Source organism: Falco naumanni, chromosome 1 (genome assembly GCF_017639655.2).
Source record: "Falco naumanni isolate bFalNau1 chromosome 1, bFalNau1.pat, whole genome shotgun sequence".
NCBI classification, from domain to species: Eukaryota; Metazoa; Chordata; class Aves; order Falconiformes; family Falconidae; genus Falco; species Falco naumanni.
In genome coordinates this window covers 106,737,742-106,759,490 of record NC_054054.1, presented here as the reverse complement: position 1 = coordinate 106,759,490, position 21,749 = coordinate 106,737,742, and the positions used below count along the sequence as shown (strand labels likewise).

At 40.6% G+C, this 21,749-nt stretch overlaps 1 protein-coding gene across 5 annotated transcripts; it reads right to left on the bottom strand.

The window, feature by feature from the left end:
• Nucleotides 1-3,473: 3,473 nt before the first annotated feature.
• Nucleotides 3,474-21,326, bottom strand: CRK (CRK proto-oncogene, adaptor protein). 5 transcript variants are annotated; one of them, XM_040615245.1, is made up of 4 exons: nucleotides 20,948-21,298; nucleotides 12,700-13,235; nucleotides 9,704-9,817; nucleotides 3,474-6,869 (listed from the first exon to the last, which is right to left on the bottom strand). In XM_040615245.1, the coding sequence occupies exons 1-4, from the start codon at nucleotides 21,189-21,191 to the stop codon at nucleotides 6,732-6,734; spliced, it is 1,032 nt and encodes a 343-aa protein (XP_040471179.1). In that variant the 5' UTR covers nucleotides 21,192-21,298; the 3' UTR covers nucleotides 3,474-6,731. The 5 variants fall into 5 exon arrangements, 3 of the variants coding, with proteins under 3 accessions (XP_040471179.1, XP_040471152.1, XP_040471170.1); XR_005831104.1 differs by having other exon boundaries at nucleotides 6,785-6,869; nucleotides 9,655-9,820; nucleotides 12,870-13,235; nucleotides 20,948-21,300; XR_005831103.1 differs by having other exon boundaries at nucleotides 6,785-6,869; nucleotides 9,655-9,820.
• Between the last annotated feature and the right edge of the window lie 423 nt (nucleotides 21,327-21,749).

Below are 21,749 nucleotides of genomic sequence, written 5' to 3'. Positions count from 1 at the left end.
GAGGCGGGGGCCGGAGCCGTCGCGGCGTGAGGCGCCGGCAGCCCGGGGGTGGCGGGGGCCGGAGCCGCCCGCTCCCCCGCCCGGTTGTGGCGGGGCCGTAACCGGGAGGGCGCCGCCGTCCCGGGGTGGGGCGGAGGGACGAAGTGCGGGGCCGCCGCTGGCGGGGTGGGGCCGGGCGGCGGGTCCCCGGCGGGCCGCTGTGTGGGGGCCCTGCCTCGCCTGAGGGCGGGCCGCCGGCCAGGCCCCGCGCCGCGGGCTGGGCCTCGGGGGGCGGCACCTCCCTCAGGCCAGCTCTTTCTCTCGGGGAACGCGTCCCTGCTGCCCTTAGACGCTGGCAGTGCTGTTTGAATCCCTCGGTGTGTTTCTGGGCGAACCCCCGGGTATGCTTCGGACATTCGGGTGAATCTAGAAATGAGCGGAAGGCAGAAGGTCCGATTTAGCAGGTTTCTGCGGTTCCTCCAGGGTGCTTGCTGGAGCAGAGTATCACTTCCAATGCTGTCTGAGGGACGGTACGATAATTTCACAGTTGCAAGAGGCTTCAACTTAAAATTTAATGCTTCACAAGTTTCTTAGAGAGTGCTTCTGAAAAAATGGAGCATACACTTAAGTAAGTGAGAGAACGCCTCAATTTCCGAAATCTGAACGGTTTGAGGAAACTAAAAGGGATTATGCTTGGCTGGCTTAAATTTAATCTTGACGGATTTACTCAGGATAGCTGTGAATGAAGTCTTGTATCTTCCTCCAGCGTCTCCTATGGCGAGCAGGCTAAATCAGCCTCCCTGAGGTGTAGCAGCGCACAAAGAGCTTTGCGGTTTTCCATACACAGCAGAGGCTGCACAGGCCCTGGCACCCCTTGGCCGCAGTGTCAGGTATCGTTCTATTTAATCTATTGTATTGTGCCCACTGAAACGGGCTCCTGATGTGTGACTGAGGGCGTGCACCCAAAGCACCATTTAAAGCACTTTCTATTGTTCCCCGATTCATTTTAATGTATTTTTTCAGTTGGTGAACTAAACCTTTAGGGTACATAAACCTAACATAACCTTATGGTTTTCTTACAAATAAATCTAAAAATATAACAGAATTATTTTTATACCACTCTTTACCTACCCAGAAAGTCAATGGTCTGTTTCCATGGGACATTTTGGGCCGCAACTCTTTTTCACATCTCATGATTATCTAACCAGAATTCCATAAAAAAAACCAAACCCAAAGACATTGGCGTGTCTGGACTAATGTGAATATTAGGTGTCATGTCCAGAAAAAAAATACTATTTTCAATGTAGTTGAAACATGATCAGAAAATGCCAATTTTGTTGAAATTGGGAATCATTATATACCTTTACTTCTGAATTGTTTGTAAATACATGGTGCCATTACCAAAGCAGTTCTGGTAAGCACCCGAAAGATCCCAGTGGTGTACAGAATCGCCATTATTTGCGTAAATACACTAAAAGTGTTGTGAGATATGCAAATTACCTCTGCATTTCATAAATCTTGACCTTAAAAGCCTACTTTTCAGCAACTGAGGCTTAGTTTTGTACGGAAGCTGTGCACAGTAAATTAGATTTGCATTGATTTATGAACTTTTCTGTGATCCTCATGTTCAGCAGGTACTCGAATTGTAGAGAGCTCAATAATATAAATAAGCCAGGCCACTTTAAGCATACTTATTTGCCAAAAGTGAGATGCATGCTTGATATGCTTACTGAATTATAACGTCTTGTCTAAATACTTCAAATATTTTTGAATGCACTTGTTACAGATGGCATGCAAATATTTGGAAATTGGTCGGGGATTTGGCAAAGCATGAGGAATAAACAGTCTAATGCACAGAAGTAACCCATAGCGTAATTTGCTGATGCAATCCTTGCTTGCCCCTTGCACCCTCAACTTTTACATGCGTTGATTCAACCACTACTGCTGCTGAAAACCATTGTTGGAAGGAGAGGGAAAGAAAAGGAGGGGCAGTGGGTTTGTGCATGAGCCCTGTGCTCCAGCAGCTCACAGAGAAGTTCTGTAAATACCAGTCTGAGGTTAAGGAGCAAGAGGGCATGGCTATCAGGGCAGCATGGAAAGATGTATAGAACCTCTTCCTTTTGGCTGTAGTGAGCTCTTAAAAACCATCTCAGGTAATCTCATTAAAAGGCACTCTTGGATTGCAGCTCTGCTGGAGCAAAGCCGGGGCAGTACTTTTACCTATGAAAATTTAATCTTTTCCATCTGAAGATGATAGAATAATCTTTTTGTGGAGACATAACAGGAAAACTTAGCTGGCATCTTAGGGAGCTTAAATGCAGTCACTCATTTAACAAGGAACATCCCACTTGAAGACTCCACGAAAACAGTATTGACCAAGAAAGTTAATCTACAGCATCCGGCCAACTGAATACCTATCAACTAAAATATGAGCCATCACTGTAATGGAGTGACTAGGAAAACAAATGCCATCCTTGCCCTTACCAACAAGGAAAACTGTTATGCCAGTACTAACATCTACTGGTCCTTGTATACTTCTAGAAACAACGGTCAGTGAAGTAGTGTTTTAACTGGGAATGTACAACATGGCCTTTTCCATCCAGCAAGAGCCTGTGGAACTAGGGAGCATCTCCAGGCAGCCAAATGTTTTGAGGGATTTTGGATGCCTTAAGGTTTAGAACCATAGTTACCTATAGCACACCCCGCTGAGCTAAGAAACCCACTGGTGTGGAGCTAGCACTGTTCTTTGGTGTACACCCCAAATTAAACAGTCTAGCTTTAGATACAGTACTGCTGCCAAGATTCTTACCCTTAGGGGCCTAGGGGCCACTGTCTCCTTGCAGTTTTTAAGGATTATAACGGCAAAGTAGGTCTAATGCAGATTCATGGTGCAAACGTTCTCCCACATGGGATATAGGCATTTCCTGTGCTTCATCCCTTGACAACAGACACTGCACATCTCATTCCTTTCATTTTAAGTGTTCTCCCACTATTACACTTACGAAGAAGTCCTTCTGAGCCATTAGTAGACTCCTGTATGAGATACTTGCTGGTATTAATTTGCATGCCTAATTTATGTTTTTACCAGCAACTCTAAAAATGAACAAACAGCTTTTTCTCTTTCCAAACAGACGCACACCATCCAAAGAATCCCCAGATTATTTTCAGGTACACCTGAAGTATGATAACAGATACAAAATCTCATCTTAACGTTCCTCCCAAGTTCTTTTTTGCAGCGTGAGTACACTTTTTTCCCTCCACATACCCTTGACTCAAGCAACTAATTTGCTTACAGAAAGCCACCTTGTTTCAAAAAAGGCGTATTTTACTGGTTGGTAAGTTATTTTAGTTACCTTGGTTAATCTTACTTCTACAGGTGTTATGTTTACTTGGTTTCATGTAAGTATGGGCAATTAAAAATGGCCATACCCACAGCTTTGTTAGATTACTAAATGCAAGTATCCCAATGACATCCAATTGAAAATGACACCAGGTCAAAGTTTTGGCTATACTTTTATTTACTTCACGTACTATGAACATATACATTACATGCTACAAAAAAAATAAAAAAAAAGATTTTAACTGTCAAGAAAGTGGATAGTGTTATAATACAATGGCACATGTTCATATTTCTCTTGAAACTGGTTTGGTTAGAATCCTTCCCCAAAACCATTAACAAAACCAAAGTGTTTTACTCTTAAGATGATTAGAAATATTTGCATTATTAACAAATACAATTCAAACAGATTAACAAGATTTAACCAGGTCAAATATTAGTAAAAAGGCTGGGGTTTACCAAAATGAAATATATATTAAAAAACCATAGCAGCCAGTTGTACTTTTTAGTGTGATATAATGTGTAAATGCACCAGAAGAACACAGTGTAATTAAGCATTCTGCTTTCACGGTGTATTTCTAGAAATGATTATTCTAGTTCTAACACCTGCCTATGCACAAGACCAAAAACACAGCCAAGTAGAGACAAAAGATTGTGACCAACATTCTTCGCAATGATTTTTTTTGCACGCATCAGGGAGAAGGGAGGGAACAAATAGAAGAGGATAAACAAAAGGCCACAAAAGGATTTAATCTATGAACATATTATGTTCTACCTATTTCCTTTAAGAGCTTGATAAGTTGAAATGTCTATTTCATCCAAATGCAAACATACTCATTTCTATCACCTATGAAACAAAATCACATTTCGGCTTAGAACTGAATAGTGGAAAACAGTTGCATTAATGTATCAGTTGACTACAAAAAACTGCTTGACAAGAACTTAGGATTCTAGTGCAACAGCAGCTATTAAGACTCCTAGTTTCTTTTTTTTGCTCTTTCAAAGTGTACAAATATCACAATTTATACAGTCTTAACGAAAACACATCTACAAAGTTTGCAGGGTATTTGCTAGTTAATTCAATTTATGTTTTTCATATTAAAAAGGCAAGATTTGCATAACAAAACTTTCAGAAAAATGTTCTTTTGGTATCTTAAAATAATCACCGGAGAGGTACAAACATATGGGCTTTCTTTAACTGCAATTGGAAAAAATACTTCAGAACAAACTGTGCTACTCTAAGAACACACAGTTCATTACGTTTCTTTTGCAACACCTGAAGAAAAATACAAGCATATATGGGATGGGCAACTGATAAACTCAGTATTAAGTCTTTTATTTAGAGTGCAGCTATTCAAAAAAAAGTCATAGTACATATCAAGGTCAGAGGAAAAATACAAATTACCCTTAAAGAAACCAATGTTACAGAACCTAGGGTTAGTTTCTCAATTTTTTTTCCTCAGTTTTGTACTAAGCTAGAAGAAATCCCACAATCACTGGCATATTACCCTAACCAGAGTAGCAACCCAAGCTAGAATAGTACTGCGATTCTTTTGTTACCATTCTTCTTACACCACTGTCACAACTGTCAGTTTTCTAATAATCTTCAGTAGTGCTTATGAGACTGGCGATGGAAAAGTATGATTAATGTACATTGGCGTTAGTCTACAGAATTAATGAGTGCCCATTACCTGAAAATTAGTCAGACTTGCTGATGGGTTAGTTTTGAAGTAAAACAACTAGTACTTAAATATAACAGAAATATAATTTCCAGCATGTTACACAGTTCTGAGGTAAAGTGTTACCAGTATTCTGTTGTACGGGTCGGTGCCTTGCAGCAATAGCCTTTGCAGTGGGAACTAGCCCTCGCAGCATTTACAACCAATGAGCCATTCTAGTCACACGGTTTGTATCAACCAAAATTAACACTTTCAGTTTGATACACTTCAGAAAAACTGTTCTGTATGGATTACACTGTAGTCAAAGTTACAAAATCTGTTTGCTTAAGTTTGGTCACTAGAGCGCTGTGCTTGGAAAACAATCCAGGGTACAGGCAAGGGATAGTTACTTCAGTGTTTAATTTCAGTTTACAAAACTTACTGAATCCATTCTGATTTATGTTAGCGAAAACCAGATAATTAGAAGAGCAGACTAGAAAAAAAAAAAAAACACGAAAAAAACCAAGCAGTGCATAATACCACCTATTCAATGCACTGGCTTTCATTATGCCCTAGGAAGCCATATTTACTCTAGTATGCCTTTTGAGAATCATTCCAGAAGCACACAAATATTTTCCATTAGTTTATTAAAAATAAAATCCTCATGAAATCACTATCAAATATTTTACAGATGGGAATTAAACCAGAAGAGTCCCCAGAGTAACTTTAAAATAGAAGTAATATTTGGTTTGTCAGTTCACCATGTTTGACACTGATTTGTACTTTAAGAGTATTGTACAATATGAGCATTGAAGAATTCTAGAAAAATTAACTGGCCCTATATAATTTAATTTTATTGGAAAGCAGTGTCAATATTTTAGTATATTTAGTGAATCAAACACTGCTTTAAAGCTATGCATTAAAGTGCTATGCACGTATTTTTCAGCACCAATATGGATGTTTACACTTCCATAAGCCTTATATTTGTGAATAAAAGGAGATATTGGTGTGTTAATAGACATTTTAATTTAAAATCAGCTGCTACATTTGAAGCATCAACAGTACTGAAGAAATAAACGGTACTGAAACAAACAAACAAAAAAATCAATCTAGTGTCCACAAACTTCTAGAATTCTGAGGTTGATTTGATCTGTCATTTACCACTAAAATGGTAAGCATCTGTAAATCATAAGGCTGTCCCCAACGGGCTCTACATAAATCTGTACTGTGCAGAGTTAACTGACCATGCAAAGTACTACATAGCCTTTCCAGGACAGAGAATTCCGGATGGGAAAAAAACCAATGTATGGAGAAAGCTCCAGGATAAATTTGTGAAATTTCTAACTATATATTGAATTGTCTAAGGTTGATGTTCATTGCCTGAGGAAGAAGCAACATAAGCAATAGAACCGGAGAGAGCTATAAATGTTATCTTAACATCTACGTTACTGCTTTCTCCAACTGCTGCTGCTGGCAAGGTCCAGTCTGCTATGCACATGGACATAAGCAGGCATTACAACCTATAATCATGTACTAGTTCTGCCCCTTGACACACAAGTTATCTACTGTCGTACCCTGAATTACATGACCCTTGATTAAGGAATGGTGGTGTTCAGTCCCAGGGGTTTGCAGGTTATCAGAATGCTTATACAAGCAATACCGCTTTCAACATCTGTCAGAACGTAAGTCTTGATGGCATCTGCAATAAAAACAAGTTGAGATTGTTCCCATCTGTAAGCGCAACTGTTGAGCCACACTCAGCTGAAGTCCTCGTCAGGATTCTGTTGATCGAGCAGGCGGACATGTGTGAATGGAAAGTGCCCACGTCTGCCATTACATTCTCCTTCCCACTGACCACTCACGTTAATCTTTGTGACCTTTACCGTCTCACCGACCTGCAGGGGAAGAAAAAAAAGGAAAATTCATAAGGAGCTACTACCCCTCCCCTTTGGTGTCACATCACCCACGTGTACCAGATACACTTCTATAAAAAGTAGTTTTAGTTCTGGTTTTGATACACCAGCCTACCACCCAATGTTATTCACTCCTGAAGAAAGTACAGAAAGAAGTGTACCCAGACTAGGTGAGAACTACCAAAATTGAGGAGCCTGCAATGCAGTATCTATATACCAATCTTTCAGAGCACATTTGGGACTTCACATCAGCTGCCATCATAAGAAATGCCTCTCACTGAACTAACAAAAGCTTGTGTTCTTTCTGCTGGTACTCCATTCATCACCTCTTTCAGGGAGGCAAGACCTGCAGGTGGACAAAGCGAATGCGAATCTGCAAGCTAAATGGCTCCCTGATTTTGAAATTCCACTAAGTGCTTTTCAGGTAGTATTGAAAAAGCTCTGAGTAAGTGGGGGCTACATATATATATATATATATATATCGCCACAGAGTATAAAATCTGGAAGAGTATGTGAGGGAAGAAGTAGCGGTACCTAAGGCTGCTCTGTTCTTACTCTGAGCATCCACAACTAGCCACTACTAGGCCAGATATCTCAGTCTTGCCCACCATGGATTTCTGACATAAATAAATTCCATGGGTACAGTAAAAATAATTGATGTCCTCTCCCTCCTATACTCAAATTATTTGGCTAGAAAAATGGACTCATGAAACAACATGCTGTAGTTTAAAATTATCCAGTTCTAATGTGCTACACTAAATGAACACACACTAATACATCCCATTCTTATCTCCAACCTAATATTCACATAACCAATTCTAAAGGCATCATCTCCCTTTGATAAAGGTACAGCAGTACCAAAAACTGTACAGCAGTCACTTTCCCAAGCTGTGCAATCACATAGTTCAAGTCAGGGCCACAGGGCTAGGTCTAATCAGTCCCCAATTCTGTTTAATCTTGAAGGGTACTTTAATTAAAGTAGCACTTATTCAACCTAGAAAAGCACAATTTACATTGTAAAGACAGTCACTGGGGAGTTAATAAATGCAACATTGAAAAGCTGTCTACCCATTTCTACCTCTCTGTAGAATTTTACCAATAGTCTTACTTTCAAGTAACATAAAACAGTTTTCAGAATTCTTCCTGGGTCACAGACGGAAAATGCTTTGGGACAGATATACTCTATTTTCTTTCACTAATACTGTAAATAAACTCTCAAGGTGTGGCCACAAGCCTTACTGCATTTCATCCAAAGAATCACTGAATATGCAGTTACTAGTTTACACTGATGCTCATTACTGTGTTCCAAATTCATCCAAAACAGAATCTCATTATTCTCACTTTCCAAGCAGTGAATGAAGAACAAGGAAAACAATTTAAGATGTTACCAATCTCCATTAACTTTACAGGTTTTACTCACTTGCAATCTTTTGTCAGAACAGCTTTTAACAGTTCATAAATTCAAACTACTACATGGACATTTAATTAAACTTCCCATACCTCTGATGATTACTGATCTGGTAATGAGAGGCACACCTGGGACTTTTGCTGTCTCTTTTTTTTTTTTTTTCCTTTTGTAGTCATTAGTATAGACATTTTAATGAAGCATATTTTGAAGAAAATCCTCTTATGTATTTGCTACAGGCAAAAAAGAAGCCTTCCTTGACTACTGAATGCTAGTTTCACCTCTTTAGGAATTTAATCATCCAGTATGTATAATTTTGCTACTGCTAATAATCACTGGGGAGTTGTATGAATACAATTACTCTGTTGATCAAAACAATGTATCAGCTATAATTTAACAAGGATAAGATTAAATATGACAATACGAGAAGCAGAAAATCTTATTTCCTATTCACAACCGTTACAAGAACACTATCCTAGATAACTTTAAATTGCTTCAGACCTGGGTATCATCCTAATCAACCTTCAACAGAAAAGTATACAACCCCCAACCCACTAGGAAAGAAAAAGCACAAGTTGCACTTGAGTTTGCTGTCTGTAAGACATTTTTCTTAAGACTGCTGGCCTCTGCTGTTACTGAATATGACATGCTACTTTATGTTCATACAGTTTATTTTGGATGCCTTACAACAAACTCACCTGCAAAAGGTGGGTTCAACAGTGCCATTATAGTGAGTTAGACTATGGGGTGCTTGTGACACTCCCTCACTCTAGAAACATCCTGTAGCTGTTTGGTTTTTGGGAGTGTTTCAGGGTCATTGCAGCAAAGGGACACCCATTATATGAATTCTCCTTAATATAAGAAGCTACATTCAAAACTTGCATTTCAAGAATTGTTAAGAGAGGAAAGACTTCTAAGTTTAAATGGTCCTTTTTAACCATTACAGTAATGTAATTTAGTACACACTGACACAATCTTTCATTCACATTTAATTCCTACATATCTTCTCATTTCATATATATGTATCTTTATACCTATCAAAGCGGGACTGACTTAAGCAAGCATGGGTGATTTCACAAATGCTTAATAAAATGGCTCCATTAGTTCCTTAATAACTTAGATATCTCTAGATCTGGTTTGAAACTCTGCATATTAATCTATAGTTCAACCACCCTCCTGAAGACAAAACAAAGAACCTTTTAAAAAATATTACGCATTATTACAAGTGCTGGGATTTTAAGATATTTAGACCAGATGTGGATGTCCTCTCTGATTCTCCTCACTTTTAACACTGACTTGCGGAATCATTAGTCTGTTGTGCATCATCCCACCAAGCACAGCACCTCAAGAACAACACTGTACCCTGCTACAAAGCCAGATTTGTCTCAGTCTTCATCAGAAGTTTTAAAACTAAATATATCCCATACGCTTCAAAGCAAAACTGAAGGTTCATGTGAAGACTTCTGTATGCTGTGGTTTTATTCCAAGTACTCCTCTTTGGTAAGGTCAAGATGGCAGAGTTCTGCTACTGTTACAAAGAAAAAAAAAAAAAAAATCGATCGATCTCAGAGTCATTCACCACAAAGATCTTCCCTTTTCCTCCTCTCTTAATATAGACTGACAACTTGAACAAGTCCAGTTACGAGCAAAAGAAAAGTTATCTTTTGCTGAACCTTTTTTCCCAATAATACAGCGCAGCCTTTATTAGATCATAATTTGTTCTGATCCTCCTTCCTTTAGCTCTTCAAAACCACGTCAGTTTTAAAATAACAGACCTGTACAGATAGTCTGTTTGCACTTTGGGCCAAAAATATTTGGTGTTAAGAATCTACTTTCCTAAGAGAAACAGTGGGATCCACTCCCACCTGTGAATACTGCCAGATTTAAGGATAAGAGTTTTCATTTGGAAAGAATCCCGCTTTCTACATTTACAGTTATTAAGGTCTGGGCAAAAATGGACTGTTAAGATTTGCATAATGCTTTCTACTAAGTTATCTAAGAAAGAGATCTCTAAATAAACAGAGAAGGAACACCATGAAGTGAAAGGGAATGTGAAAAAAAAGAGACAACAAGAAACAGTACTTTGATAGACAGGATGAAGAAAAACTCAGAGAAAGTGAAGTGCATATTGCAACTTTTTCCTGTACAGACATTGAAAGCAACTCAGTAACATTGTGATTTGAAATGATAAAAGCTGCAAAGAAGCTAGGAAGACCTATTAGAAGCAGTGACAAACAGCTCACATTTTAAAACTAAGATTTCCCAGAACTAGGTACAGAATGAAGAGCTACCACTGTCATTGCACTTCTTAAAATGTAGAGCTGTGGCAATACAAGAATATATCATCCTAACCAAGAGGTTCAACGTGTCTGCTAGGAAGTATTTAAATAATTTTACAAGGCCTACAAAGGCCACTGTTCTAATATAAAGGTAGAAAGGCACTATAAATCTTACATCCCAACACTGACGAGCTGAGCGTACACATTCCTCAGTTCCCTCCTCCCAAACACTTCAGCTATCTAGCCTATTACCGTATTAGTAACAGACACTAGTGGTGCAAGCCAGCTCAGAAGAGATATTCTCCATGAAACTACGCTTTCTAAAGCACAGCATACTTGACAGCTCATGTGACTTTTAATGAAGAGGACTGAACTAACATAACATCAGCCACGGCACTCACAAGCTGTTCCTTAGCATTTAAAGGCTTTTGCTTTCACTCAAAAGTTGCTTATGATGGCCTGGATTGTCAGTATTTTCTCATGCTATTTCACTCCATGCTACCAAACTGTGAGTTGGACGGTGTTGTGGGATTCTGCTTTAAGTAAAATGTAAAGGTAAGCTTAAGAGAATAAAAGCTTAAAAAAAATAATCCAGAAAGAAAACCAAAAGGTTTTGATAAACGTGCCACAAGATAACATCCAGTGGCTCAAAGAAAATCTAGTATCTGGTAATTGCAACAGTCCACAACAGCATTCAGGAATATTTCCAAGCTCCAGGAGGTGACTGGGTAGAGAGAGTGAGAAAAAGAGGGAAAGACAGTATTCTAGGTGGTATGAAAGTCTGAAGGTTAAAAGTCTTCAAGTTTCCCCCAAATCCGCTGAGATGGCATAAAATTTCCATACATGCTTCTCAACCCAAAAATTTGCATTTTGGATCCTGGCTCTCCTTTACTTCAAAAATATAACAGAACACACAGTAACTCAGAGCACATTTACATTGCTTCTCTAGACAAATTTTTACCTACAGTGGGAAAAAATTTCACATCTCCCAGGTCGTACGTCAATTACTAGATCTGTAGAATGTGCTGCATTTGCAAATTCTGTCCTAAAGACACATACCTGTATTTGCCGCATCACTGAAGTACTGAAGTGCTTTCTGTGCTATGCACAATTAAACAAAGTATTTGAGAGTGAAGAGGAGATGCTCTGACTCAGCACAGAAACTGTTTTTTCCCAAGTACTTAAAATGTTATATAAACAGGAAGTCAATTAGGTATCAGGAAATTCCAGAGCCTTTAGCTCAAAGAAAGCCTAGATTAAAGGATACAATTTACATATCATCCTAAGGCAAAGGTCTGCCACTGAGAATACCTTAGTCTCAATTTCCTCAAGTGTAATTTGGGGGATAACTATCTGATGTGTAGAAGTAGAGTGCTCCAGTCTCCTTTAAGAAGGGAAAAACAAAAATATCAAAAAGAGCACGGACTTGATTGTATCAGGAAGCGAAGCAACCTTAGGGAAACTCACTACTTTATTACAAATCATACCCTGTCGATCACTGCTTTACATGAGACCTCCCCAATGAATTGTACAGGTTTTAGTTTGTGAAGCAGGAAGAAAGCAAGCTGCTTGAGGTCAAGATGTTACAATAAAACCCTGACTGTGACCATCATCATCATCTCAGTCTGTGTCATTTCAAAGTGACTATCAATGTTTCCACTGATTGCTTTTAAACTGCTGACAGACTGGGGGGGCGGGGAGGGGAAACAACACAAGAAACCCAAACCACAAACAACCCAGCACACCTTTTAAAATTGGGGTGAGGCAAGCAACAATGAACACCAGTTCAGACACACAACTTACAAACTGCTCCCTCTCCCTCCCCTCTAAAATAAAGACTTCAGAAGTGAAAACATGGATGGGGACATACTTATGTTAGTGATGTTTGACAAAAGACATGATATTTGTTCAGTAACCTAAACATGCTATAATAATCAAACTCTAGTCTATAAGTGACTCTAGTCACTTAGTCGTCAAAAAAAGCGCGCCTTTATCCATAACTTATTAATCATGATGTAAATTAGTATTACATTGCTTTTCCCTTTCTTATTCCTGCAAAACTATAATGTGATTGAAAGGGAAATCCCTTGAACAGATCTCTTCTTTCTAAGGTTTGCCCATTATGTACCTCCAAAGCCAAGGCTGTCTTGTCGTAGGCATTAGGGACTCGCTTCTGGATAACCCGGGCAAAAATAGGGCCATTCTGAAGGTTAGGGAGCGGAGTGTTGATGCTGGGCTGGGCATAGGGCCCTGGCTCCGGCCCACCCAGTGGTTGTGGGTGGGAACTATCCTGGTTACCTCCAATCAGAGTAGATACGGAAGCAGAGGAAGGTCTATACTTCTCGACGTAAGGAACAGGTATCATTCCCCTCTTTCCTTCGCTGTCTTCTGCGTTCCACCATTGCTCTTCAGGTTTATCCCGGATTCTCAGTATGTCTCCTTTCTTAAATGGAAGATCTTCTTCATCATTTCCATTAAAGTCAAAGAGAGCTCGCACATACTCAGCTTCCTCCTGCCTGAGGATAACACCACTATTCTGCCTGGATCGGGAAACTGGTTCTATCAACGTTGTAGTGTCCAAATAGTGTATTTTGTAGAATTCCAGTAAAGATGGCAAAGAATCAAACTCTTGGTCACCTATTCGAAATCTTGTGGGATTCAACCCTGAAAGAAGAAGACACTACGTCAAAGAGAGCATACAACAGTTAAAACTGTAAATAAAACATTTGAGAAGATGAATACGTTTACAGATAAGGAATATGATACTGAATTTGGTCATCTTTAGATCAACATTCATCATATTCAGCTCCTTGGTGTATTTCTCATCAAAGACAGCACTATCACGATTGTGAGGACAGAGTTTTATTTTAAAAGATTTTTGTCAAAGAAGGAAAAAATAAAGTGTAGCACTTTATCCCAATTCAGTAATTTCAGCAAATATCTTGTTTCCTTGAACATTATACGGACCCAACAGATAAAATTGCTCAGTACATCCGAGTTTCTCAGGAGGCTATACAATTTTCAGTACGAGACAATCCCTGTTTGCTGTTTTATACTCTAAATCTAGGAAGCAAATGAAATTTTGCTACAATTTCAAGGAAGTGATTTTTTTAACTCTCTTTTGCAATTCAAAGTTATTTCAAAAGGACAACACTGCAATAGTGGTTATTTAGCTGTTGTAATGTATCTTGGATTAAAGGCATGGACACTACAGAAAACTGCTTGGCACAGCAGCAAACAATTTATATGAGTGAGCAAACGAAGTTATTTTTCATTTTGATAAAAGGTACCATTAGAGAAAAGTATGTATATTTTATGCTATGCAAAGCAGCAACATGTTTTCATAATCAGTATAATTCAGTCTTTTAATCTCAAGTCTTGTAGCTTCTTTGCCATATTTGTCAGATGGAGCCTAAACTATAAATCTAAACCTCAAATACATTAAAATACAGATGATGTTCACATTCAAGTCATTAGAAGTATCAAAGCTCAGATATGCATTTCAGTTTTCAATCTGTGCGCTGCACTTTTTTCCTTTTTATGTTCTTCAGGCTCAGCTGGGGAAAAACATACGCATGTTCTATTTCCACCATGCACTATACACTGTGTAATCAGTTATGGGAAGAATTGTGGAAGGCTGGGGGAGGGCAGTGGAGAGGGAAAGATTTACGCTTTAATGAGTAACTCTTTTAGCAAGAAAGAGATGCTTACTTTGCAAGTCTGTTTCTCTGCAGGGAATATCTAACAGTTCCGAGACTTAGCTCTTGAGTACAAAGCTAGCAGAAATCTTCAAGCTGTCACTGATCCAAAACCCCCTTCAAAGTAGCACTGTCAGCATGGGAAGCTAACATTACAAGAAGTTCTTTCAAGAGAGCAAAAAGGGGTTCCAATAGAGAAAAGGGCGGATTCAGTAAGATCAACATAGACAAACACCCGATAAATGAGTTTTGAAATATCCTGAAGGAATATAAACATCAGTGAAGCTGCTTACAGGAAATTCAAAGAAACAGAACTAAGTCATTGGAAAATGCACATTTGCATGCATTAACAGCCCTGAAAGACTCTCAAAAGAAATGAGTACAAATGCAGTGAGCCAAAAACCAAAAGCAATACCCTCAAAAAATTACAAAAAAAACAAAACACAAAGGGGCATCACTAAGAGATAAGGAAGCTATCGTAAATATCAATAAGAAATGTGAACTCAGCATGGAAAGAGAAGATTCCACTTTATTCTCCTAAAGCATAATGATGAAAAGATGCAAAAACCCCTCAACTTTTGTTGAGATGTAACTTACAGCTCTAGACTTAGCAAGAACCCTGGAATTTTACCTCTGTGGCAGCTCTTAGCTCTGTGGTCTCTCAACAGATGACTTCTGGCTAGACAGGTAGCATCCCTACACCACTTTAAAACAGTCTAACTTCACTACATCAGCATATAATATTATCTGGGAATGCTGCACTTCCACTAGCATTGGAAGTGGGAAACCGTGCTTTGGAACAAGCAGTATAGACATCAAGTTTCAGACAAACCTCATGACAGAAATGTGAGCACAATATCTGTCTGCTACTATTTTAGACGTAAACCTTTAAGGATCAAGGTTTATGTAGACACATCAGAAGGAAGTCATAAAAACTTTTAAGAGGACCAGAGTAGCCAAGATCTCTGAAGACATACAGAGAAGACTGAACCTCAAGTAAGTTCACTGACATGGAACTTATTTCACATGATGTAAATATAGAACCTAAAAAACTAACTTACCTCTGTAAAACCCGCTATAAACTGACTCCATAGGGAGGCTGAGATCTCCATCACCCGCAAAGTAAGTAAGTATACACAGAAAAATCTTAAAACTCAGAGGAAATGAGCAGTTCATCAGTAACATTCATCTCAGCACCAAAATCATCACTGGGATGAGCAAGGGGGTTTGGGTGTCTTTACTTTTTCTTTTGAACAGGTTCACCCTCTTGATTAATGCATAACAGTCTGAAATAGCTGCCAAATGTACCTGAATAAAACTGAAGTTGGACTCTAAGAGGAAAGTCCACTGGAACCTTACATATGGGGATGGACTGACTGCAATCAGTGTACTGGAGCCCAGAAAATCATATGCTAAAACCCGTTTTGCACAATTGAAGTGAAAGAACATAGAGCCTCCGAACACATTCCAGGATCAGAAAGATCAATGCAATCCTTGAAGGGACAAACAGGTAAGCAGCAGAAAGGAGAGGCATTATCTTCACAAAGAGAACACTCCCAGAATACCACACACACTTCTGAGCTTTTGCGTTTGTTTTTTTTTTAAAAAAAACCAAACATAAGGCAGCTACAAAAATCTGAGGTCTGGAAAACCTCTTTGCAACAAGAAATCTACAAGCTTAATCCAAATTAATTACCAAAGAATATAAATGCAGCAACGTGATCAGTCTGGAGAATTTAAATAAAGACTTCTAAATACATCTAAAATAGGCATAAAAAGGATGAAATAGCTGAAAGCCACAGTTGGAAAAAAATACAACTACACCTTACCAAGCAAGTGATAAATCAAGCAAGTTTCCATCAGTTTAAGGCTTTTGTGTATACTCTTGTTCAGCTACAAGGCAATGAGCTGAACGATGCTAACTTATGTAGTGGGGAAATAATTCTATTCACTATGGGTTTTGAAGTTTTATCACTCCCTGGTATAATGAAATGGTAAGACTTAACAGATTTCAGGCTCAGAGGAATTCTTCAGCTTCTCGTTTGAACTGCAACACTTCTCATACCTGTAGGCCAACAGAAAAATTAAGGCAAGGTCTTCCACAAGAAAAAGTTACAGCAGCAAGGCAAGTGTTTTCTTGGAGAAGTAGAGCTGTTTTCCTTTATGATTCTGGGACAGATTTCTTGAAGGCACAGGTTTGAGCAGCACACTGTCCACATCTTCTGAGGGCTCTCAGGAAGAGAGGGCATGTAAAGGTAAGTCTAGCTACTGGAGGAACTTTAAAGTCACTTCCTATTAAAGTTGGACAACCAGAGTACTACAAAATTATCTCCCCTTCTCCCCTGCTCTCCACAGCCCAAGGAAGAATAGCTGTTCAGCTTGCACCTCTACCAGCAGCACTACTCAGCTGTGTAAGATGACTCCTTTGAATGAGAAGCACAAAGGGCTGAGTATCATCTTTCTTTCTTATTCCACCCTAGCTCCACCTGTGCTAGGAGTTAACCTGATTCCATCCATTTCAGCATTATCAGAACAGCTAGCAAAACCTCTGCTCTCAGGCAGGTGAGGGAAGAGTTAAAATCCAAAGTGTCCCAGAATTAAAGTTTCAAATCTGGACCCTGTCAATTATCTGTTTATGATGCACATTCCCTCCTGATAAAACACTTTCACACTCTGTTGGCTTCAGGTTAATCTCAAAAAGACTGCTTATATATGTTTCAAATATTGTACAGATACTGGGGAATTAGAGGTATAAAACACCTAATATTTCACTTGGTGACAGTGTGGGCAGGTGGTTTAACCACAAAGCAACCTCTCACTTTTTCAGACAACTCAGCTCTCATTTTCAGTGCAGGGAAGCCCTCAGAGAAATAAAGGTTTTCATTTTTGTTTCTAGAACCAGTCTACCCTTCCCCCCCCCAACTTATAAAGCACGTTTTGGGCAGGAAAAGCTGTTCTTATCATGCAGGGCACTAAGACACAAGGCTCTCATTTCAAAGACATCACAGTGATGTAAACCAGTTTCCTCCTGGAGCGTATGGAAACTCCGCTATGAAGGCATCACATTCCAGTCTGTGTTTCCCCCATCCCATAGGGACACCTTTTTTCCTTGTTCTTCAGTACCTCCCTACTCATGCCTGAGCAAAACAAATCAGTACCCATGAATGCCCTATAAAAATGGTAAACCCCCATCCACTGGCTCCCAAGAGCTCTGAGCACACCAGGAGAATATTCTTACAGAAGTTACACATTGTCATTTCTGCAGATAACCAGAGGATGACAGAAAAGTAGATGTCTAATGCATACACTTACCAAGCTTCCAACAGTTTGCATTTTAAGACCTTAATATGAAAAAAAAAAACCACCAAAACATGCCAACAACAAACCAAACCACAAAAAAAAAAGTCCCAAGTGTCAGATTAAACAATAGCGGTCATACATATCTAAAGCCATTTCATATAGAGCCGAGTATGGATATCATTATGTAAAGATTATACGACTCCAGGAAGTACAGTCACAATGGAAATGATTTAGACGCGTAGGTTAACCAGCATGTTCTTGAAATGCATACTTAGTGCAAACATCACTTTCTACACTGTATCTGCCATACTTTCCTACGTCAGAGAGAGAAATTTTGTAACAATATTAGGTTTCTCGCTTCATTACATTGTACTTTCAATAGAAGGCATATATTTATTTAGATATTTTAGGCATTCTGGTTTAGTGCATATGCATTTTTACCCCAGACTCGTATGTCAAATCACAAACATACGATGAATTTAAGTATTTCTTCTATTGTTCGTTACCATGCTAATGCTTGCATGCATACTTTGTTTTGTTTGGGATTTCTTTAGCTCGTGACTGTGATATTTCATCACAAATGATACCCTAATTCCAATTCAGTAGTTAATCTCCATCTCCACTGCAAACAGTTTTTCTTTCCCATAATTCAGTGACTTATCCTATTTTCTTTTAACAGCCTTGAAACATTTCAGGCAGACATAGCTATTTTGAGACGTTTTGTTAAATTATTTTTTCCTTATGCTGAAAAATCACCCACAAGTAGTTAGAAATTGCAGCATATCAGGTAAAAGGTGAACTTAGCAATAAGCAAGTTTATTTTATGCTTTAGAAATGGAAGAAAAGTACCACGTTTTTGTGACACTGGCTTTTTATATTAGGCAAGCCAAAGTTCCTCATTTCATTCATTCTGTATTGAAGCTAGGTTCCTAGTATCCCCTGCACACTGCAGTGTTAAAACAGTCATGAATTGCACACACACTGAGACTAACAAAAATAACTTAAGACCCTGATTTGGCTTATTCAGATATCCCATTGAGAAATGGGCATCTACCAAACAATCAATTGCTAAAAACCCCACCCTATACCAAAAAATTAACATAGCTAAGTTGTTCTTCCTTATGTTTTAGCTCGACCACAATAAATAAGCATGACAATTTACATTTACCTTATTTTATTGCATTAGTTTCCCTATTCAACATGAAAACATCTTCAATCTTCTACCAATGTTTCCATCTCCCTCCCACTGCAGAACACGCCCCCACCTTTTTTCTGAAAGAACTTAATTACACTGCAAATATAATTTAATATACAAACACTCCCAGCACCTTCTTTGAATTGAGTGTGAAAAGAGCACAGTATCAGTGTGGAGGCATGACTTATTTAAAACTACTAATATCTCAGCACAGATGTATCTGTGGTGTAGGAGTGATGCATCACCTGTACTCATAATATCCAGGGATTTAAAAAAAAAAAAAGAGACCAACCAAAACAAATTTATACTTTTTATATATATTAAGCCTACTGTGCCAACAGCCTACACAGCTACTTATCTAAAACAGACATTTAAAACAGAAGAGAATTACATAAGTAGTATTTAGTGTTTTTTTTTAAAGAACACCAAAACTCTAGAACATTTTAACACCCAAAATCCAGCCCATAGAATGCCACAAAACATTACTGAGCTTAAGAATGTAACACAATAAAAAAGTCAGGATGGCTATGTATTAAAGTGACACCACATTAACATGAAAAACACTGCTTTTCCAGAGATGAGTCGCTCTCCAGAAAACAACTGCCCAGAAGTAACAGCCACACATACTTCAGTTTTTTTCATCACTATTGTCTTTAAAATCCTACGAGGCTGGATTCCACAACAAACCATCCTGGTAACTTATTCTGCTCTACGTACCACCAGTCATGCATTTCAACAATTCACATACCAAGCCTCGCAAACCTACAGCAATAAACCTCTGTCGTCACAGACATGAAACAATAGGGAATCCACCACATCTTGTGGCAAACCATTTTACTACCCACAGCAGTAATGACTTCTACTTCCAGCTCAATTCAGCCACCTTAAACTTCTGCCTTGCAAACTTTCTGTGCCTTGAGAGTGCTCAACAGCTATAGTAGGTTCTTGGGATAAACACAAGCTTTCCCAAATTTGCCAATTCAAAATGTTCCCCTGAGCAGAGGAAATTACTGTATAATGGTGCAAACATACTGGCAACAGTTTAGCTTTTTCTTAGATTATCTCCTTCTTAGTCAACTGCAGTCTGTGCAGAGACTGAAAAATCCTTTCCATAACAAGTATTGTTGCATCTTCCCAATATAGGGCTCCTTCCCAACCATATATCTACATCAGAAAGTGACTGTCTCTGTAGCAATTCCCATACTATCTACTTCCTGCCAAATAAGCTCACCACATCTCTTATTACATCGGTTTACTACTACACTTCAACATCATGCGGTTGTTCCTATCTGAGATGCTAGCAATACACCCACATCATTCTGCAAACATTAATATTCAAACTCGAGCAGTTCCGCTACCAACTTCAGCAATGCCCCCAGCAGAGATATCGCTGCCTTTGTATCATGTTTTTTACACGTCTAAGGACACTGCGTTGCTTGGGGCTCATGTTCATTTAGTTACACTTGTACTTGCAGAAATGCTGCTTCTCATGATACAGTTTTCCCTCTGACACAATCACTGTCTTCTGCTCCGTAAGCGTTACACTTAATTAGGTCGTTTTCATGCTAGATGTTAGGTTGACAAGGAATACAACCAAACCTTCCCCTTCAGCTCACGGGGGGAAAATACTGAACTTCACATCTGATTTGAGGAAACAACTGCCTTTTCATTCATGAAGACTGCCCGGTACTTAGAAGTGCTCATTTAATACTTTGACTAGTGACTTTAAATTTAGCCTCACAGCCTGTCTTCAAATGCAAAACTATCTTGTCAGAATTCAGACTTTTCGATGACACTTCCACAGAACCGTCCCCCTGCTGAGATGACACGCAATATCTATTAATTGCAGTTAACTGCTTTATGAAAACAAAGGAACGGGCGAGTGCTACAGCGGTAGGAGCTTCCAGGAGGGCCGCAGTAAGCGCTCAGCTCCAGTGTATGGGTAACTACGCTATTAGCTCGCTGGAAGGCAGGTGCAGACACACGGCTCAGCTCAGCCAGTAGCCCCAGCTGCAAAACACGACTTAATTCCGCTACAAAGAGCTTCACGACTTGAAACTCCGCCCGGGAGGAGAGCGGAGCCGCCCGGGGGAAGGCGCAGGCCGGGACTCGGCTGCCCCAACTGCCCTCCCCGGGGCGGCGGGGGGCTGAGGGGGCACTGCCAGCCCTGGGGGGTCACTCACCCGGGGCCCCAGGGCCCTCGCCGCCGGCCCGCCGGCCTCCCGCCGGCCCCAGGCTGTTGACGATGTAGTGCGAGACGCGGGAACTCTCGGACACCGAGAGCACGAAGTCGCCGGGGATGGTGCCCGAATCGCGCACCAGGAAGGTCCCGTGGCGCTGCCCCTGCAGCAGCGACACCGCCTCGGCCCGGCTCAGCCGCCCCCAGTACCAGCTCGCCCGGTCGTCGGAGTCGAACTGCCCGGCCATGGGGGCCGCCCGCCCGCAGGCCGCACTCGCTGCCCCCCCCCCACCGCGGGCCTCCGCCGCCCGCGGTGCCCCGCTCCGCGCCCAGCCCTGCCACCCAAAATGGCGGCCCGTGCCCTGACCTCACCTACCGGATGTGACCGCACGCGGGAGACGCGGGGAAGGCGTGGCGTCATCAACCCGCGCGGGCCGGGGGGGCGGGGGGAGGGCGGGTGATGCGCCGCGCAGGCGCTGTGAGGGGCGGGCTCGTGCGCGCGCTAGGGCGGGCTCGAGGGGGTGGCGGGAAGGCGGCGCTGAGGGGAGCTGGGGCTGTCAGGGGCTATGAGGCGCTGTTCTTTACTCTGTAGGTACCGGTGAGGGTTGTCTGCGGCCGGGGTGCTCTGCTCCGCGTAACTGGGACCAGCAGCGGCCGCCTCCGGGGCTGGTCTCTCCTCAGGCCTTGCCGGTGTTAGCGCATCGGGTTCCCTGTCAGGCGCTGGCGGGAGGAGGGCCCGGGGGCGCCGGTGTAGCCCGGCCCTTGTCCTGGAGGTCTGATCTCTGCAGTCAGTACATCCCGCTAAA

Bases quoted from the DNA above. Each gene is read 5' to 3' on its own strand.
- CRK (XM_040615245.1), bottom strand. From the start codon at position 21,191: ATGGCCGGGCAGTTCGACTCCGACGACCGGGCGAGCTGGTACTGGGGG. The intron at 13,236-20,947 runs GTGAGTGACCCC...TTCTTCTTTCAG, and splicing joins CGAGGGCCCTGGGGCCCCGG to GGTTGAATCCCACAAGATTT. The intron at 9,818-12,699 runs GTACATAATGGG...TTGTAACAGTAG, and splicing joins AGACAGCCTTGGCTTTGGAG to CAGAACTCTGCCATCTTGAC.